At 42.2% G+C, this 21790-nt stretch overlaps 1 protein-coding gene across 3 annotated transcripts in view; it reads right to left on the bottom strand.

Annotated features, from left to right (window-relative positions):
• CDHR3 (cadherin related family member 3) overlaps nucleotides 1-21446 on the bottom strand; it is a 34282-nt gene extending 12836 nt beyond the window's left edge. For all 3 annotated transcript variants that reach the window (XR_014579418.1, XR_014579419.1, XM_083823499.1), the window contains exons 1-12: nucleotides 21292-21446; nucleotides 18075-18277; nucleotides 16725-16893; nucleotides 14400-14485; nucleotides 13111-13205; nucleotides 12902-13006; nucleotides 9200-9348; nucleotides 7735-7924; nucleotides 5899-6067; nucleotides 4274-4373; nucleotides 4031-4129; nucleotides 717-943 (exon numbers count right to left, since the gene is read on the bottom strand). Coding sequence is in view for 1 of the 3 variants with exons in the window: in XM_083823499.1 (XP_083679625.1) it covers nucleotides 717-943; nucleotides 4031-4129; nucleotides 4274-4373; nucleotides 5899-6067; nucleotides 7735-7924; nucleotides 9200-9348; nucleotides 12902-13006; nucleotides 13111-13205; nucleotides 14400-14485; nucleotides 16725-16893; nucleotides 18075-18277; nucleotides 21292-21361 (1662 nt within the window). In the remaining 2 variants the exon portion in view is untranslated. The remainder of the gene's footprint in view (nucleotides 1-716; nucleotides 944-4030; nucleotides 4130-4273; nucleotides 4374-5898; nucleotides 6068-7734; nucleotides 7925-9199; nucleotides 9349-12901; nucleotides 13007-13110; nucleotides 13206-14399; nucleotides 14486-16724; nucleotides 16894-18074; nucleotides 18278-21291) is intronic.
• Nucleotides 21447-21790: the final 344 nt, after the last annotated feature.

Raw genomic sequence — 21790 nt, 5'->3', positions numbered from 1 at the left:
AAGAATGAGAAATAATAATAGTACCAGACATTCATTAAACTTCTTTTCAAATGTCTCAAATTGCTTCACAGACATTAGTTAGGCTTCTTAGCATAGTTAATAATAATTCAGAGTATGATCCATGAAAGGAAGGAAGACTCCTTATAGACTGACCATGCCAGTATGAGAGAAATGATGGTAATGGCCTTTCTAAACCCCCTCTGACTCACCCCATAAAAACACAACTCTGATGGACTGCAACACAATTCTCATGTTACGTTGAGCATTTTGCAGTGAAAAAAGGTCACATATAAGATCATAAATATGTTTGAGCACCATAGGGGCACTACCTGAAGTCCAAAAAAGACTCGGTACTAGGCATGGATGTGGCTGTGCTACTTGGCCTCAAGACTCATTCCTTTTTCTGTTTTCTGGTACATATGTAGCCATAAGTAATACCTTAATTTGGCTAGGGCACAGAAAACAATTTTACTTATCTGTAAGATAAGGAAGAAAGACTGAAAAAAATATTTAAAAATATAAAAATATTACTTTAATCCGTTTTGTAAGAAACGAATCAAGACAGTAAGCACCATCTCTTTCACCTGACTAATCTACAGTCCTGTGCAGAACTTGCATTTTACAGACCACAAGTGGTTTGCCCAACGTCTTACTGCTCTTGTCAGGAAGAAGAGAGAAAAATGTAGATAAAGGGGGAGTAGACTGGATTTACTCACAGATGCTGTTGCAGTCTTCTCTTGGTCTGAGGCCTGCACTGTGAAAAGGTGTTTCTGAGTTGTTTCATAGTCTAATCTAGCCAAAATCTTCACATCTCCATTAGTTGGGCTGATCCAGAATACATTTGTGTAATCCTTGGTGCCTCCTCCAGCTACAATGGAATACGTGATGACACTGGGCGGCCAGTCTGCATCTCTGGCATGCACTTTTCCAATTCTGGATCCAACTAAGAGGAAGAAAATTCATATTTCACTAACATTTTAAACCTAGAGGAAAAGGAAGTACAGACGGCTTGTTCCTACAGAAGCTTGATGAAACCGTAACTACACATTTGTTTTAGAGTATTTTTCACCCCAAAGAAGTAAAGCATAATTGTAAGAAATACCAGTTTACCATGTTGTGTTATGGCTCCCCTGTGTATAGGCTTGCCTACTAGCAATAAATACCACAATGCAAAGAGCCTGTAGAGAACCACAGCAGAAGTGCTCTGGTGGCAAGGGCCACCCCAGAGCCCTGTACTGACACACAAATTACTGCCTTGCAGCAGCCCAAGCACTAGCTGTAGGAACAAGACTCTTTGTCCTCCTTCAGAAATAATCACTGCTCCTCCTTCTGGGGTGTCTAAAGGGTGGTTTGAATCATCTTTGCATGGAGCATTTATGAAGCAAGCTACATATGACAGTGCTGTAAGCTGTGGGAACTACATCGGGATTGTGCACACCCATCTCTGCAGACTTGATTCAGACCTGATTCAGTGCTCAATGCCTCCGTATGACCTGGGGGCAATACGGGGTGAATAGGCTACATGCACAGAGTAAGGCTGAAGGAGGATGTAAATGAAGGGTTGGCATATTATTTTTTTTTCCTGACCCTGTGAACTCCAGTCCCGCTGCAAATTCTTGATTCCTGTTTGGTATGGCAATAGCAAGCACCCTGTTAACGTCAGCTCAGCCCAAAACCTGAGCTGGGCTCGGGTTTTGTCTGCTCAGCCCAAGTGCTGAGTGACCACTGTGTGTCTCCTGGTCCTCCCGTAGCCCTCCTTGTTTTCCTGTTTTACAGGAGCCAGTGCTGTCAGTGTCCCTCTGCCAGGCAGACCTCCCCTGGGAGGTGGTCACCCTCAGCCTCCCCAGTGTCCCCAGCTCCGTTCCCCAGGCCACGCATCCCCACACCAGCTGTCCACCATATTCTTCAGCGACCAGCGACGGCTCTCCACAGGGCATACAGGAGTGATTTGTGCAGGCCTGCAGACCCTTAGCAGGATCTCCCGGACCAGGGGAGGAAGAAAACATTGCTAAGGGTTAGGGCTGGAGATTTGTGCCTGCTCCTTGGCCCATGACAAGGGAGAAGAGGATGTGGACAGGACAGCAGGGCTGATTGAAACATGCTTTTTCCTGTCCCCCCAGAGCACATAAACACCACAGAGCTCTACAGATCTGCTGACCACAGGCACAGCTGCCTTCACCTGTGCTGGCCATAATCACTTGGTGTGTTCAAGCAGATACTAGGTTATCTGCCTGCTATGTGATGCAGTTGCACATCTTCCTTGTTGGTTGGCCACTGGGATAGGTTTCTGAGTAATACCAGCCTGGGGCAGTGGTGGACGTGCTGCTGTTCAGAAGGGCCTGGCAGGTTGGAGCAACAGGTCAACAGGACTTACGGAGCTCAGCACAGACAAATGTAAATCCTGCTCCTGGACCAAAACAAGCCCATGTTCCAACACAGGCTGGGACTGACCAAGCAGGACCCCAGGCCCAGGTGGACAAGTTAAACATGAGCCACCAGGTTGCCCTTGGGGGAATAGAGACCACATGCTGGGCTGCATTAATGAGTGTGTTACCAGTATGTGGTGAAAAGTGACCACTCCTGTCTCCTCAGCACTCATAAAGCCACAGCTGGGGACCTGAGACCTGTTTGGGGCCCCAGGTAAAAGAGAGACACTATCAAACTGCAGTAAGGCCGGGGGGCATTAAGATAGCATGGAGCAGAGCCCAGGAGGCAGGAGGAGAGGCTGGTGGTGCTGGGGTTGTGCAGGCCGGAGGAGGGATGGCGAAGGGGGGATTTATTCGCTGTACCCCACTACCTCAAAAGGCAGGAACAGAGAAGATTGAAATTCACCGTTCTCAGGAGGGAACCATGAAAGAACAGGGAATGGACACAGATGGCAACATGGGAAATTCCAACTATATACAAAGAAAAATTATCTGGAATGAAAGTTGCTCAGCTGAAGCAAGGGCTTAGAGAGGCTGTGATGTCTCCACTGTTGGAAATTTTCAAAACTCGACTGGATGAGGCCCTGAGCAACATGACCTAATTTTGAAACTAGCCCCACTTTGAGCAGGAGTTGGACTTGAGACCTCCAGAGGTCCTTTCCAACTTCAGTTTTTCTGCTACCCTAGAAAGTGCAGAATGAGGATCAAGATTTATCCAGCATACATCCAACACACCTCAGATTTTATTCTCAGCCAACAGAGGAAAGCCGGTGCATCAGGTCATATGAGGGAGAGGATGAAGCTGGGGAAGATGCCATTCCTGTGCTGACTGCTCTACATGCCAAGCAGCACAGCACAGAGTAGGTTGATGGTCACATCTGGCACATGAGGACTACCAAGAAGGAAAGATGCCATGGTGCTGCCCCACAAACTCTTAAAATGCAGGGCTCATCAGGGGACAGGAAGGGCACTGAGGTGGGAGTCAAGCTCATGAACCTTTTCAAATTCAGTTGCAACAGATTTAAGACCACATTTACACCAGTTGGTCCTGGGCTGTTGTAGGAATGGAAAGGACCTTGTCTCCAACACAAGGAGCTGCACTGGCTGGTGGAGCACGTGCTCCTCATCCAAGCATCCCTATCCCACCCCACCTCCAGGACGCCTGCTGCACCTGAGGTGAGCTGGGTCTGAAGGGACAGTGGAGTGACAGTCTCACACCATCCCTGGGACAAGGCTCTCTTATCTGTGCCATGGTCTACGGTGTTGTTGGTTTTTTTTTATACCATCATGATCCCTCCAAAAGGCTAATTTAGCAAGAGCAGAAAGACGGTCTAAAACAAGAAATCTGAGTTCAGTTCCTGGCTCTGTCACAGATTTCTTGTGCAATTGCTGAATTTGTCTGTGTCTCAGTTTCCATCTGTACAATTGGAGTTCTTGCCAGTTTTGTCTATTTAGGGTTACTAGGTGGTGTACTGTGAGACCCCAGTCAAAGTGGAACTTTGAGGCATTCTCCTTATTCAAAGAAATGAAAATGCACTTGGAGCAAAAATATATTTGTCAACATGACAACACTATTTCGATCATGTAGGTGCTACTTACTGTACCTTTAGTAGTTTCTCGAACATTAAATTCATATGATAAACTATCGAAGACTGGAAAAAAATCATTCACTGGCTTTATCCTGATGTAAATGTAAATGATGTCTGGAAATATAACAGAAGATTAAATCATAGTTAAGTATGGCTGTGAAATTTTCTCATGCATATATTCAAAATACATATGGTATTCCTCTCTCCATGCTGTTACAGCACAGGAAAATATCAAAAAAGTGTAAAAGGGATACTTGCTTGAATAGTTAGGAGAGGCAATATCTCGCACTCTGACAGTCAAAGAATAAACTTCAACTCCTAGATTAGCTGGGTTTTCTAAATCAATACTTCCAGTCATCTAAATTAAAAAGAAACACAACTGTATTTACACTTTACACATAAAGTCACAATACACATGATGGACATTAGTTTTTTCAGCATTCTGTAAGTGTGGTCTCTCTCTTGACTATATAGAATTGCCCTGTAGGAGTAATATAGGCTATAAATCAATTACAGGATTGAATGTCAGGCTTTTTCCTTACATTCACGCTTTGGTGTCTCTTGGCAATTCAAAACTCTTTCCTTCTGCCAACAAAATATCTTCCTCTTAAGTGGAGGAAGTTGTATCGTTTGAAGGATAAGGTCTTGGCCTTTCACCTAGTTAGTTCAAAGTGTATCTAATGAGCTGGCTATTTGTTGTGCCCTTTGTTGGCTCAGTAAGAATCTGTGATTGCTAAATAGCAATAGTTACTCCTTGAGCTCATGCCTGCAGACCTGTAATATAGGTATCAGGTTCAGCTACAGCTGTTTATCCAGGAACCTAGTAGCTACTAAACAGTGGCTCACACAGAGATTTAAATCCTAATCTCCTGAGCTCTGTCTCTCTGCAGGAGCCTCATAAACTCTGGGGCAGCAGCACTAAAGCACAGGCATCCACTGTTTATTGTCTGTAGGGAAACTCCTGGAGGGATGGGACACTTCAGATAGCCCTTTAAGTTACACAAACATGGTAATCGAAAGGCTGACAACAATCATGTCCTGTGCAGCAGAGTAAACTCTTTTTTTGTGTTGGTAGATGAAGCAGATAAGGACAATGGTTATCAACCTTTATACTTCAGATTAGAAATCAAAGTAAACCATACAAAATTATTTTACTGCTCCTGTAGCACCGTTGTCTTTTAGGCAGAATGCCTTTGTACTCGCTAATTTTTGTGATGCCTCCTTTTTTCTGTATTTGTCTGTGGTTCTTTTTAAAGCAACAAAACAACCACCACCGCACTTGTCCAGCAACTGCTGGGGGTTCTGGCAAATGCAAATATTACAGCAGCTATTAGCATAAGGAAGCCATGTTTTGACACACAAAATCACGCAAGTGCAAATACCACCACACTTTGGTGAATATTTATCACCCGAAGTGGTTTTACAATTCTGACCAATGAAGCTGGGAAGCAGTTAATATGTTTGGGATTTCTCAAGTATTTCACTTATTCTTGCTGATGAGCAAGGGTCTTCAATGGTCTGTCATGAATAAATAGGTACAAAACAACACCAGATTTCTGTGCTTATCTGTATCAAAGTTGGTGCCTCATATCCTCCCACCCCCAAATATTTTTTTTCAGTCATATCTAGCACCTTGATTTAAAATGGGAGAAGACAATTTTCTGTTCACCAAATCCTGTAGGATCCGTAGAAAGCATCCTACCAAATGGTATGTAGCTCACATCTAGTCAAAACAGCCATTCTCCCCATCTCACCCCACTGTGACATGAATTACAGTAATTCTTTTTTCTTTTGCAGACAACAAAGTAAGAAATGACTTAGTGATATTTCATAAGTTGCTTTCTGAAATGAGACAATCTAACATAAAGCCACAAATGACTGACCACAAGTCTTCCGGACCCAGTAGACTCCAGAGCAAAGTTATTGCTTCCAAAACCAGATAATCTGGTGAAATTAAATAGATTGTTTGGTACATCAGCATCAATATCTTTACAGTAATTTCGGAGATCAAGAAGAAATGTTCCAGCAGTCGTATTTTCATTTATCTCTTTCCTGTTTAAAAGAAACATGTTTCCCATAAGAGCTCCTTATATTTCTCCCCTTGAACTCTTCATATTTACATGCCAAAACATTGACTTCCATTTATTTTCTAAGCGAAATCCTAGATCTAAATAGACAACAGCTGATGAAGCAACCTAGAATCTGAACCATATGCTGTGGTGGATAGCAGCCCTGTGTGATGGGCAGGACACAAACATTTAGCCAGACCCAAACCTAAAACTTGGAACTCCGCTTCACTTCAGAAGCTGCCATGAGATCTTAACGTTCAAGATTACTAATTAGTATTAGTAATTAGTTCAATTACTAATTAGTATTTTAAAACGTCTTTACAACACTCATTTCTTCAGTGTGTTATAATGTTTTTCTGAAGAGAAACTCATTCTTTTCTCCTTAACCAATACCTGGACCATTCTGCTGCTTTGTGAAGCTAGTGTTTCTGTCCCTGCTGTTGGCAGTGAGGGTCCCTGTGATGCACATGATGGAATTGGGAACAGAAGGTGTTGATTTCATTTTTTTAATCAAAAGGATTAAATACAAAAAAAACATGAAGAACTAACTAAATGCCATTAAGACCTGATGGTTTGCTCCTTGTGCAGAACTGTAGTTCTTTAGTTGATCTCATTTTCTCCCCCAAAAACTTTTTCCTCATTCAGATCAAAGTTTGAGCTCAGTGGATAACAATGAGACTGTTCTGTTATTGTCATGGATGTTGTAACCAAGCAGTGCTCTGAAGAATTCAGTTCTCTTCCTGCCAGTCCACAAAACTACGTGATTTAAATGCAAGACATTTATATTAGCTAGTGAGCAAGCAATTTAAACAGATACCCACCAGCCAGGCATCCCTGTTTAAAAGAAACATGTCTTGGCTTGAGGCACTGGATTTTTACCTGCAGAACAAACTACCATGTGTGCACTTGAAGTATCTGAGAACTGCACTATGCAGTGTGGTGTACCCTGAAAAATTGCAGCAAGGGCACATCAGACACTTCAGATGGACAATTTCTGTTGCTCAGTTTTGACCTCAGTATTTCTATAAAATGAAGATAATGTCATATCCTCATCTACAAACATAAACCAGCTGATCATCACAAGGGTCTCAGAGAGTTCAGATCCACAGCAAAAGTCCATGACTAAGTTACTATGCACAGAGGACACAAGACAAGAGGTGATCTGGACTCTGAAGACCTTACAGACTGCATGAGACAAAAACTATGGAGGCCGCTAGAAAGAGATTCAGAAGAGAAGCTTAGGAATTTTAAAATAAAATTCCAGAACTGCCTGGCAAGCTTTCCCTGGCAAATGATTCCCCACAGTTTAACATAAAGTAAAAATGGAGGAGCCTGGATCTGTATGGGTCAGAAAAGTAATTCTGTAAAACACATGGCTCTGATAGCCTAATGAATTTGGTATCTGAGAGAAAGATAAATACAGTATCTGACCATACAGAGATATTTTTAGCCCAAATTTCAGTTTGCACAAGTCATAAAAGTGAACTTTGTGCCCTAAGGCACTTAGAGTGAATACTAACCTTCAAAGGCTAATGATAAATATGCACTTGAACCTCTAGCTGTAGGTCTGAGGACCCTAAGTGATGTGCCCTAGACATGTCACTGGGCTGGGGCAATGAGGTGGCACTCAGGCAACAAGAACCTCGATACCTGAAGGTAGATGGAATGCATTCTGGTGGGTTGTCGTTGATATCTTCAATAGTGATGATGATCTCCATTTCACTGGCGTGGCCACCACTGGGACTGTCCTCCACCCGCACTATCACTGAGATGTTAGGGTGGAGCTGCAGGGGAAGGACATCTCTGTCGATTCTCCTGGTCACCTGTAGCACTCCAGTTGCTGGGCAGAAAGCAGACAGAAGTTAGATGCTCACCCTCAGGGAGATAGCAAAACTCATGGTGTGCATGCGGAAGGACAGGAGAGCTCAGCAGACAAGTGGCAGACTAAAAATTCTTCTCTTCTGTGGAAATCATGGCTGGTTTAGTTATTTTTTAAAACAATACGCAATGGCCTGAAAGTTCTGTGTAAGACTTTCATAGGTAAATACCCACTGCTCAAAAATACACCAGTGGTGGCCTCAGCAGAGGCCTTAGATTTCCCTTACACTCTCAAAGAGCTAGCGCAAGTCAGAGTTGAGTGCACTTGCAGACCATCAAAGACAGTGAGCTGCTAATGCCTTGTTCTCTATCTAGTAAAATGGCTTCACTTTCTGCTGTTGTCATTCAAGCATCCTTCAGCACCTCTAAATCTACTCATACATCAACAGATCTGCTCTCAGCTTCTGCCAAGTGTTCTGGTCAGCCATGCAATTAATTTATTGGTTTGTTGGTTTTTGTTTTTTTTTTTCACTTCTGTAAGCCTCTGTCCAAAAAAGAGAAGGTTGTTCTGGCAGAGCACAATACTATTCCCAGAGTACTGAGGAGGTGAAGAACAGTTTGTATATCCTCTGCCTTTTGGGGTGCAATTGAGGGGGGCAGTAGCAACACATGGCCAAAGGGCATAGGGAATCTAAAGCACAGAAAGATCATCTTGATCCCCCATAGCACTGTGCTGCATAGCACCTCTTACAGCTGTGATAAGCAGCTCTAAAACAATATAAGATGAGGGACAGAGCAGTCACTGAATGCCAGCCCTAGAAGCAAAATCTTCAGGTCAGCGGTGTGTGCACCCCAGAGAACATAGAAACAGCACAAGAGAAGTAACTCTTTTTAATGGCCTTGCCTGGGGAGGGGCATACATACAGCCATGAAGCTGAAGTGCAGATTTGCTGTGCATCTCAGCGCTAGAGCAGATTTCAGGTAGGAGAGAGCAAATTGTGGTCTAACTACTTGCAGCTGTTGCAAGAGCCCCAGAAGGACCACAGAGATTAAAATCCTCAGAGATTAAAAAGAAGGCAGCTGATCTCACTTCCACACAAGGGATCATCAACCTCCAGCCATCAGTCAGTATTTGTCAGTAAGTCATCTTTGGTCTACTTTCTTTAAGATATCTTATTTAACCCTGTTCAGCTGATGGAAGAACTTGACCCTAAAAACCTACCGAGAAACTCAGGCAAAATCATTTTTTGCTGTGTGGCGGGAGGCGTATAAGAAGATATGTTTTTGTTTGTCTTACATGGATTTATGGAGAAATATGTGTCAGAAGACTGGATGCTGTAGAAAAGTCTGCTAGCAGAGTCTTCATCATCAGGATCTTTAGCTGTTATATTGGCAACCACAGTCCCTGGGCTTTGTTCCTCTGGAATCCTGTAGATCCTTTGTTTTCTACAAGAGAGCAAAATTCAGCAAAGGTCATGTCTGTGTTTGCAGGAGCAGCTGATCACAGGCTTAGCTGAGCAGCCAATTGTAGCAGCAGAGCCATGGCCACACTGGGCTCAGAGATGTCAGGGTAAATATCCCAGTCATTGGTTCTGCCAGCTGGACCTGTAGTAGTAGCTGAACTGGAATGTGGGCATAAAGCATGACAAAGCCACACAACCAAGTGTGGGAAGTCCTTCCCTTCCCCTGCAACTTGTCACAGCAAAAGCAATTTGACTTTCACAGAACTGTGGAAGCTGAAAATGGAAAGGGCTGTTAAGTCATGCAGTTTGTCTCCCTGTAAAGCCACCAGCCTGTAAAGCCACTTGCTCGAATGCTGTTATTCTGCAAGACAAAAACAAAAATAGAAGCAATAATGCAATTAATCGTATTTTGGAATGAATGCTGGAGGCATCTGGGGGACAACAGTATTACTGAAAAGCTTGAGCTGGCCCTGCAGTAGGTAGAGGCAAGAGAGAGCCCTCCTGTGGGTGTACCCCAGATGTCCCCATGATGTTCCTCCAAATTCTCAGCAACATCTGTCTGATTCAGTTTACATGGAGAAAATGGTTCTTTACTGCTGCTGTTTGATATGCCAATGCTCCCAGATTTCCCATGAAGTGAGTGAATTTTATGGCCCAGGTACGGTCTGGCAGGCAGTTGTGCAGGATTGCTTGTAGTGGTTGCAGTTGCATGTTCACATGGGTACTCAGGTATGCAGTTATGGTACTTGAACCACATGTAAAAGCAGGCGTAGGCAAGCACACAAAAACTCTGCAAGGACTTTATGAGGGCTGATTTATTCCACTGAAACACACAAACACACAAAACATCTGCTAACAAAAGTCAAAGGGAGTTGAAGGTGCTCAACAGTTCAGAAAAGCATTAGGAGTATGTTTCAAGACCGAACCAATTTTGTGCACTTTAAACTTTCTAAGCCACCACTTAGCTAATTGACTAGTCTATAGTTCCTACGATAGGAAAACATGAGCCCTTTGTTTTCCTCCGAAACCCAGCGTTATGGGGCATTTAGCAACTGGAGCAGAGAATTGCAGAGACAGAGTAGAAGATCTGATGCCTCCAGGTCTGCACTTGCAATTTTAAGAATGGCTAAGAAGACACAGTACTTCAGCTGTTCTGTCAGCTGATGTTAAAAGAGGAAAGCATACAGCAGGCAAATCGCATAGAGTTTTCTCAGCATAAACACCTAACTTTCATCCAGAAACATACAAAAAGGTGTTTGTGAAGGCTGTGGAGCCTGTGTCCTTATTAAGGTTCTGTCCCACTCTTGGTGTTGGATCACTTCCTTGTTCTCCCATTGCTCAGGAGTTACTCAGAAAGAAAACAAACAGCAACAGATCTCCGTCACTGCTACCAAAAATGCCACCTGAAAACAACTCTGATCACTGGGGAATATGGGAGGGACAGTTCTCACTGGTTTTGGTGAGACAGACAAAACTACCAGCCCCGCACGGACCCTTCTCTTGTCCCCACCAGATCTCTCAGGACGAAGTGGGACATTTTCAAGCACATATCCCCATTGCACAGAGTGCTTGTGCAGCTGGCCAGGAGCTGGGGCCTCTTCTGCGCAGCTGCGTCTGGGCTGTGTCCTGCTGTTGATCTACCTGCCACCTGCCCGTGGTATTTTACAGTATGGTTCAAGCAGACCTTTTGGACACTGCAGTATAATCGTGAAGGAAGCATATGTTTGTTTTCTTGTCTCCTCCTTTGTTTTCTTCGCTCCATGAGTTTTCCATTGATTTTAACATCCCGAATTTCAAAAGGCTGAAATGCTGATGGAGTGTTGTGAACACCAAAAACAGATGTGCCTACATATACTGTGAGAACAATTAAAAAGACTCTTTGAAACTCTGTTCTTGACAGCTTTGATCAGGAGAAAATAAAGAAGGTTTGCTAACTTGTCAAGTTTCCTCAGCTTCCATCCCAGCACTAATTATTATAGTGTCAGAAAATACATAGTCCCAGCATGTAGCTCACATTTTAGCAGGGGAGAGGGCATGCATGTGCACAGTGAGGACAGCTCATGAAGTGCAATTTAATCTCAAGCTCTTTACAAACTGAGCTTCTATTTTTGGTCTGTAGTGTCAATCTAAAGCGGAAAAGATTCAAACAAATACCAAGCTTTTTTTGTGCCATACAACATCTGAGCCTTAGACATTAGGTGTTATGGATACTCCAGTCACTGAAACTTTCGTTATCTTGAACAAATAGATAAATATTTAAAAGAGCTCCTTCAGCATTCCAGACATAAGGATAAATAAACAGAAATGGCAACATTTGGAGAAAATAGTCTAGAACAAACCATGCAGGCTTTGGCCCTGGGAGGTGGATTCCTCCTGCTTGTAGCAGTATAGTAATGTGGAGAGAGCTGTTAACCTTATTGATTACTGCATGCATGAGTTCGAGGTTATAAATAAGTAACAACAACAACAACAAAGTCCATGTCTGTTTCTAATATTTTATTCTTCCACTTCTTCAGATTCTCCACCCCTTTACCCAGCACTGTCCGGATCCTTGGCCTCAGCCCAGGAGCTGTGCATTGCTCAGGCTCCACAAGGCAGCCAGAAGATTGCTCCAAACAAGTGGCTGGAGATCTCTTGGCATGCCCAGGTGCTGCACTGTCTTCTCCCTCTTTGCATTGATATCAGGAGAGAACCCACCATAAATATTCTTGGCGGGGACCTTGTAAAGCCTCAGTATCAGGAGAGGTAAAGAGAGTGTCTAGAATCCAGTTAGTGTCTCATGCAAAATGACAAAGATAAATCAAGAACAGAATCAGACCAACCCTGTATTTGTCAGGCTCCAATTTCAGAAACAATCATCCATTGTACTTTCCACCACACAACAGCCTTCTAGTAGCATATGGATATTCCCTCCCGTTTTGCAAATTTTCAACAATACTCCTGCTTCCAGCTAGAGCTCCATTAATTTTCGAAAGCTATTTCTGACTTGTGTGTTATGACACAACAATTTCCTGCTTATGACACAGTAAGCGATGGCAATGTTTCAAACAGCACTGGGATCATTTACAAGTGTAAGTGTTTGGGAAGAAGAGGAAAAGACAGATCAAAAGTGAGACCTTTTTATGTCTAGACATTTCTGCATGAATAAACATCATTATGGTGAAATGCACATCTGCATGAAGGGTAAACTCTGTATGATCGTATTCACACAGAGTAAAACTCATGTCTTTGTCTGAACTTGTCCACAGGTCTTTGCATAGCTTTAACCTCTCTAAATGCTTACAAGTACAACAAGCTTGTTTGGTTGCTTTTAGCACGAGAACTTAAAACTGTTAAAAATATAAATAAGAATAAAAAAGGGAAATGAGAGCAAATCTCAGTAAAACAACAGGATTCATAACAAAATGAAAATACTGTTTTCAGTAGTACTTTGTTGTTATATTAGCTTGCCCTGTATTACACCCTCCCATTGGTGCCAAGGCAGTAAAGCTGGGAAAACATCTACATTTTCATTACAATGGAAGTTTTTCACTCACATGGTAAAGTAAGGTCTTTCATCATTGATGTTAATTATATTTATATTCAGTGTTCTAGTAGAGTTGAGTCCTTCTGGATCTGTCACTGTTATATTTAAAAAGTACCTGTTAAATAAGAAAATGAAACAAGAATCACTCTGTGGCTACGTAGGAAAACATTGCCTACAGTAAGCTAATAAAAAGAGCACATGAGTTAAATAAATTCTCACCAATATGGATCTTTCTCATAATCAAATTCTTTTTTGGAAGAAATGGTTCCACTTTCTGAGACCAGGAATGGCACTGATGCAGGGAGTGAGGAATACTGAAACAAAGAGCACAATGCATTAGTTTTTGTATCCTTTTGTTAAAGCATCCTTCTGTTCTTGCCTTGCCTTGTAGAAGGGGCCAAGGTACAGTGTCTCCTACTATCCCAGACCTGCAACGGGAATTTAACATAGAGGTCAGAGCCACAACACAGCTGGCAAAATCATTTTTGTGGTGGCAGCAGAGTACCTCCACGTAGGAGGAGAGAGAAGAAAGGCTGGGGCTGGATTTGGGAGACTAAAGAAGAGCTGTGCAGGAGGTAACAAAGTCTGGGGGGCCAGGCAAGGGGAGAGGCTGGGGAGGGGCGAGTGGACTTTCATGGGGTGCTTGAGGGAGTGCGAGCTTGGTGTTCACACAGTGGTCAGCACCTGCACATAGCTGCAGATGCTTTGTGCATTGCACAACACAAATGGGTACTGTAACAGTACCAGTGCACAAGATAAATCCCCTCGCCTCTGCTTCCCTCCTCACCAGCCCACAGGGGCTTGGTAGCTTGGCTGGATAAAGCCTGAGGATGGATGTCAAGGTAATTGCTTTCCTGAATAATGCTACATGTGGAATTAACATCTTCAGGTTCTGTTCTTGTACATGCTGTCTTTTATAATACAAAAGTCAACACAGCAAAGCTACAAAATGGTTCTTAGGTTAGTGCAGAGTTACTTTTTTCCTTTCTGCAAACAAAGTTATCACTGTCCAGGAATTTTGCTGATATCAAGAGTATTTTCAGATCTGCTAATCCATTTTCTTAACTGGGGGGTCACGGTTTGCCCTAGGATTGTCACAAAAATGAGATTCAGTTGCCTTGTAAGCAGTTTCCTTACCGCCTCATTTGAAAGAATTTTCATTGTGACACAATATTAAAAACTTTACTTACACTTAATCATTCTCATCTACTGAAAATGTTTTGCAAGCCAGTTTTTAAAAAAGAGACATGATTTCTACTGTATCTCTGATTAACTGTATCAAACTCTGCCTTCAATACCCCTTAATTTTGGAGTGCTGAGAAATCAAAATACAATTTGAGCCCAAATGTTGAGGCTAGTTTTTCTCAATTTATTATTGAAAATGGTTCTTTTTTCCTGACAAAACCTTTTCCCATGTTCCTGATGACGAAGTGCATTGTTGAAAGATGCTAGCAATTAGCATTTCAGAAACAGTGGATAATATAACCTCTGGGGTTTTTTCAACTTACTTTGAGTCCACCATTTTCAGGATCAGCTGCACGAACTTGGTAAATTTGTTCAGGAGGTGTACCTTCCAAGATGTAGATCGTTACAGCTGCACAGATATAAGTGTACTAAGTGTTAATTGGATAAGAATAAAGGACACAACAGCAAACATACTGATAAATTGAAGCTGTCCAGGCATATTACTGACTAATGTGTGTTCTCACTTCACCGGTGTAATTCCAAAATCATCACAGGAAAGAACACACACACTCGAAAGATTAAAAGGAAAAATGCTTATCTGTAAACAGAAAACCATCACTGATAGATGCAATCTGAATTATGCCTTAGGGAGGCTGATCTATACTATACATCAGGTCTTCCTTGAGCTGCTCCATGGGGTATGGAGTACACATGTGTCTACCTTTACCATGCAGATAGGCAGAACATAGCTCCATGCTAGGTTCCCATCCCCTCTACATCCACCCTTGTCCCCTGCCAGGACACCTCAGAGCTTTTCCTCTTCTTTTCTGCTCTTTCTTTACATCTGTGAGGTAAATAAATAGCGGATGGTCTGCGCTTATTACTCTTGCCTTATTAAGGGTGTTAATTCTGTACAAGTATTGTGAGCACTCCTTTGCATGTCAGGAGCTCTCACAACTGGGCTATCCCATACTGGGCCACAGGCAACAGGCTTAGCTCTCCTTGGCCAGAGTGATTAGCAAAACAACAGATCTTTAGATCCCATTATTTGCTTTCTGCCCTTTTGTGTCTGCTGGCCCTGGCGTTTCTGGACTATTAATTTCCACTGTGACCCCTGCTGACTGCTGCTTCTCATCAGAGCAGTGGGAATCCCAGAGCAGTGTAATGAGTTGTTCCCAGAGGACAACAATATGAATATAAAGTTTAATGAGAGGGAGATGCTTTTTAATAACCAACGAATGTGCAATTAGCGTCTAATTGTGGCTGGTACTGTTAACTAAAGCCACGCAGTTAGACAGATCAGACATCTGTGCTCACCAATTTATGGCAGCTCTAGCTGAGAGTTAAGCTGATGCACTTATTTGTAACAAGCTCCCACGTAGAGTGTGCTTCATGCTGTGCCGATCCCTGAAGTGTCACGTTTAATTATTATTAGATTCCAGCAGCACCCATGATATGCAAGACACCCTTGACACCGAGAAGATGACGCGGCCTTTTCCCTCAGGGAAGCTAATTTGCTTTACAAACTAAGTATTGTGTGGAAGTGGGAATGTCAACGTGCTCGGGAGGCATTAGTGAGCGGGCTGATTTGAGCATGGCTGCGTTGAACTCGTCCCTACAGACAAGCCCTGCCCTTTGCAGCACTGGATGGCTAGGCTGCAGCCACACTGCCCTGCTGATCATTCCCGGGGCTGCAAGCCACCAGCCTAAATAACAGCACTGCTTTCCAGATCTAGGGAACCCCGCTTACAAATATGTACCATGAGCAGACCACAGCTTGCTATTCTCAGATAGAAAAAAAAAATGTTGAGTATTGAATTACTGAATGTTCTTGCCTAGGTGCTGTTATGAGTTCAGACACCCCAGCCTCTTTACTAACGCTATTGCAGACTTCTCCCTGTTGCACCTTTGCCTGTGGTCTGAAAGAAAACCTGGTTTCAGGTAAGCCTGAAAAGTAGCCAGGCTTACTGTCATCTGCCACAGGCAGAAGACAATTTTTTGCCTTTTTCCATTTACACCACCATAAATCACAATCTAGGAGATCTCATTCTTCAGAATGATTTTCCAGTTAATTTTCACATGCAGGTGCAAATGTGATATACAGGTATAAAACACTGGCAGGTTGCTGTCTTTGTTTTTCTCCCTGAGAAACTCTTGCATATACACAACATACATTTATTTAAATTTATCTTGCTTCTCCAAATCAGTCCAGTTTCAACAAACTACTGAAACATCGACCCACAGTATACTGGCTACATCCCCACCAAACTTCATGTTTCCAATATATACCTCTATGTCACTTCACATTAAAAATAGTATATGTATCTAATGATATAAATAAGTTTGCTTTTATACATATGTGTGTGTGTATGTTTATATATATATATAAATATTCTTCAAATGTTTTTAAATGGTTCCATCACTTTTGGTCAAAACTTCAAGAAAACAGAAGGGCATCTCCAGAGATTAAGTATACCAAATATTTGTGCAAAATAAAGCTTTGATAAAAACATCACCCCGTTCTTCCCTTGTTTTTCTAATGGAAAACATTTGGACCACTTTAACAACTGGCACTGTATGCAGTTCTGTTTTGTATATGATGTCAGCTTTTTGAGTATTGTTCTTTTCAAATGCCACCACTATCTTACTTTGAATTGCCATATTTCCTCGAAATACAGGAGGTTCATTTTTATCTACTACTTGGACAGTCAGTGTATTAAGGTCAGTTCTCCCACTTGTATCTTCAACAAAAATCTGTAAATCAAGGCGCTTTGGCATCGTTTCATAATCTAGGACAGGGTTTCCAGTGGTAACAACCTGAAAATAGAAAAAAAATATATTATTAGCACATTATGAAATAGATGTAATTTACATTCTATAGGAAAGAATACCAGTAACAGGTCATTTTCCATCAGTAAGCAGTGAGTATTTTAGATCATATTCTGATTGCTGGCACAACCCTTGCCACTGGCTGAAATGTGAGTAAAAGGAGAATGGAAAGACCAAAATGTTGTGGCTTCACAGAGCAACTCAAGGACCTCTTGTATGAGGGACAGTTTGGGGAGGAGAAAGCCTGGAAGGAGCTATCCCACCTTGTGTCAATCAATGAGCTGCAGACACCTGGGCTCATGGTCTTACTCCCCTCAGATTTTCTCCCAGTAACATCAGCAAAGAGAAATAGAAAAGTGCCGTTGTATAAATTCTGTGAAACCTGAACTTCCTTGGAAACTTCCAGAAAAGTGGATTCAAAAGTGCTCTTGAGTGTCATTGTTCAGGCTCAGACATACAAGTGAGTTGCAATGGGATGACAAGTTATGCATCTGAACACTCGTTGCCAGTGACAAATGTGAGGTAATACTTGCTAATTTATCCAGCAATAAAAACTAGCCTGAAACAACCAAAATTACTTTGCATTTTCCACAGGACAAGAGTACGCAATAGATAGAAATAGATTACAGATGTGTGGAAGTGTGATAACTTCATACCTCAAGGTAACTTCCTCATATGTCACAGCCCTCATTCCAAGTTAAACTTGGCTTTGATCTGACTCAGCTTACTCTGTTTTGGAAGTGAGTCAAATTCATTTTAATTCGAGGTGAGAGTGTCCAAGTAAGAGCTGCATGTGGTTTAAATAATCCACTTTAAATTCACAGTGACTTCATATTAATTAAGTTGAAAAACTATGGATAAATCCTCAAAACAGAATCAGGTCCTACATGTCCTTCTTCACCTCAGACTTTCTAGAAAATCATGTTTTCTATCACAGAATAAACAGAATTATTGTGATAAGCAGTTTTTGCCTAGATGCAATTAAAATCGTAATCACTATTGCTACTCATTTGTCATATCTATCACAGCATGTCCAAATAGTACGGCGGTCTGCATTTGCAGCTCTTCTCTGATTAAAAGATGAGTCACTGTGCTCTGTCAGTTCTCAGTAATCCAGGAAACATCAGCCTACAGGACTGAGCATTGCTCAAGCTAAATGTAAAACTCACCCTGTATACAAGATCTCCCATGGATTCAATATCAAATGCTTCTGTAAGTGGATTTGAATTTACTATGGTAGGATGTCTTGCAACACCTTCAGAAGACAATGCAGAAAGAGTTACATTAAAGGTATGAACGCAAACACCAGCTGGAGAATTTTCTTCAACAGTCCTTGTTGCAGGTAAGCCCCTAAGCAACTGGATTCTTCTTCCTGCAAGATGAAAATGAATGAAAAATTACTTCTGGGAGTCTTAGGCTAGCAGGAGCACACAGCTGGTGCCAGGAGATGCCATTAATGAGCACAAAACGGCCCGATTCTCTTTTTGCTTATGAATGGTGGCATTGCACTGTAGTAAATCCAGTGCTAATGGCAAAAGAAGGAATCTCTTCTCTAATTCAGCACTATACTACTGTCACTTAGGGTGGCTGATGTTTAAGTAGTGTTGTTACTGTGTTGTTTGCCTACATATATGCCTTTATATAGTAGGAAAGAAACAGTGTTTGTTTCTATTATTTCATTTCACCCTTTGTGCTAGCTAACTGCTGCCTCTGTGCACTAACTGCACCAAAAAGCACCTTGAACCGCACAGGCCAGGATGCTAAAGAAGCAATCTTCATTGTGAATTACACCGTCTGCAGCGCCCACTTCCTCCATTTTCCCTTTTCTTAATCTCTCTGGCACAGCTGTGTGCAGGCCCGGCTCACAAGTCGTGTAAGCAGCAGCTCTGGGGGTTGTGCTGTTTTGTCTTCCGCTCCGAGCACGGAAGAGCAGCCATCCATTCCCCAGGGCAGACGTGGGCCCACGAAGGCACCCTGTGGTTCACAACTGCCTGGCTGCAGCATGGCGCTGTGGTATCCCATGGCCTCGGGTGAACTCCCTGCTAACTCCGTCAGGCCTCCCGACTCCCCAAGACAAAAGCTGTGCTTGCTCTGATGTTTATCACGGGTATTTTTGTGTTATTTTAACAGGGGCCTGTGGTGCTTTATCTCCTGAAAAGCGTGTAGAAAATATAAATCAGGTCAGCTTTTAGGGCATGCCCTGAAACAACATCTTAGTACCCTCATATCCCTCAACTGGCCTCAACAGGAGACCACAGCAGGACTGAATGTTGCTTGGGGGGCTTTGCTGGCTTGTCCAAAACACTTGCCAAGGGAGCTAGCTGCCTTCAGTAAAACTTTCCACACAGCGTGTGCCAAGACGGTGGGAGATACTCTTCACTCGAGGGCCAGGCTGCTCATACCACAGCATTTACTGTAGCAAAGCTTCACAAAGCCTTTATTTTTGCTGGGCAGCTGCAAGGTAAAAAGCTGCTAGAGAAACTATTCTGAGGTCATTAGGGCTGCAGCACAGTCACACTTGGATGCTCAGGTTCCGAATGGAGTTCAAGGGAAATGCCCTAGGAATGGAGCCAAAGGGAAGTGGGCTCCTTTGCACTACACTACTTACATCCTACACTGGTAGGATGGAACCACTTCCCTCTTTCCCCTTCTCATGTGGCTGGGGAAGGATGGCCCACATCAGCTCCCAAAGAGGCACTAAAATTGCCACACCTCCAAGAGCAGCAGGATCTTTAATCTGGAAGGAGAGAGTTCAGCTCCAGTGATTTCAATGACTTTAGAAGAAGCCTTGGTGACTTTTGCGCCAAACTATCCAAAATCTTGTTTCTTTGATTCACTAGCAACATTTTGGAGCATTTTAGGGACAGATCACAAATGATCTGTCTTTGCGTGTTAGACATTGCTCCTCTTACTGGACTCTCAAATAATGTTCCCCATAGGATCAAAGACAGGATATTAGTGTCTTTGCTTCATAACAAGCAAAAGTAATAGCAGTAGATGACAAAGCATGGGGTCCTATGTTTCCCCTTCTTCACAAGTCCCAGTGAAGGACTAAGCGTTTATCAATGTTCTTAAAGATTCTGGAAAACATCATCAACAGAAATCGACCATGCAAAAGAGAATGAGCTGAGAGGGCCTTCTGGGGATACATTTCCACAAGTGGAGCTGAACATTGAACTTGCTACTGACAGCAAGCCAGAGTTCATTAATGGAAACCATTTATAAAATCAATGAAATCGTTTTCAGGATTCAGAAATGAAGAAAGAAGATAGTTGCTATTTTCATATTATCTCTAAAGATTTCCTTGGCAGTTTATTCATGATTTGTCTTTCTAAATCATAAGCTCTTGCTTTTTGCTTTTTATTTTTTTTAACTGAAATTTTCCATCATGTATCTAAATGGCGTCTTCTTCTTCCAGTTGATTTTACAAAAGCCTTCCTTTTGTATTCACAAGTCCTTGGTTACCTCTTTACTTCAGAGGACGAACCATGCCTGAAGAAATTTAATACATTATCTAACTGAATTACCAGCCCCAAACATTAACAAGTTGTGAGCCCAAGATAAAGCAATCATGAAATTGGCTTTGAGATGTATATGTATATTCAAGTCTTATTTATGTGTGATTTGTTAGCCTTTACAGTGTGCCTGAGTCATGTCGTCAAGCTTTTCTTTCTCTGCAACCATGCACATTAAAAAAACACTGTTCTTCAAGAAACATTGAGATTCACATGCAGTGTCCTGATTACAGTTTTGGGGTCATAAAGGTAGAACACCGAATACTGACAAGTTTCTGAGGACTGGAAGAATTCATTTCCTTGAAAGCAAAGTGATCCTACCTGAGCAGATAGCTTGCTACAAACAACTCTGTCAGCCACACAGATTAACGTTTGAAGATCTACTTTAAGTTGCTACTTTAAGTTGCTAACATGTATGTATTCATATTGGCAAAACCTCCATGTTTTTATCATGGGCAAAAACACTGATACCCTGCTAATAACCTCTACAAGTATTTTTCTGTTTGGTTGCTTATTTTACTTGATTAGATACAAATGTTATCAATATTTGAAAGGAGAATAATGGAGTATTGTTAATAGATATTGTCTCTTGCAGAACTGACCTCCTTTCCCATTCCAACACTTTCTTACTGAGCAGTGGTTATTACAAGCTGAAGTGCCTCTTCCAGCCAAGTGTCTTACTGAGGGGTCATATTCTCTTCATTATACTGCTGTAACCACAGAGCTCAATCTATTTCAGTAGAAAAATAATTGTTACTTGATTTTTTCCATCCGTGTCTGATCCTTAAATATGTATTATAAAGCTCCCAAGAGAAAGTACAACAGCCAACAGTGTTCTAATTTTAGCAGCGTAATGAAATCATGTTCTTACCAGATACTACTCCCAGCAAAATGAAGAGAAGGAGTGTGCTCTTCATCGTCTTTATGACCCTGTCCTTCATGTCCCCAGGATGCCAACTGAAGGAAGATCATGGTATGTTTTCCCTCCTTTATAATCAGCTCCACCTAAATTCTTCCTCTTTGTCATGTTGTGGAGTGAGAAATTAAACAAAGGACCCGTGTCTCTAAGGGAGTTTCTAAACACTGCCAGCATGTTTGCTTGTCAGAGAACTGCTCCTTGCTGACACTCCATCCACAGACCTGGGCCACACTTGAGAAAACAGACATGAATAATCCTTTCACTGCAATCATCTTATTTATTGAAGCATTATGAAAAGAAACTAGCAAGTTCTAAATGTGGAAGTACTGTGCTGCTTTCATACCTCTGGCAAATGAGGTGCTCTTTTCACAGACCAGGATCAAATACTCATGCTTTCTTACACCAAGAACCTGAAGTTTTCTCCTTTCTCTGGGTATCGGAGAATTACTCA

This window comes from Anser anser (genome assembly GCF_964211835.1).
Source record: "Anser anser genome assembly, chromosome: 1".
Taxonomy (NCBI): domain Eukaryota; kingdom Metazoa; phylum Chordata; class Aves; order Anseriformes; family Anatidae; genus Anser; species Anser anser.
The sequence above is the reverse complement of the archived record's forward strand: the minus strand, read 5'-3'. Positions and strand labels throughout refer to the sequence as shown.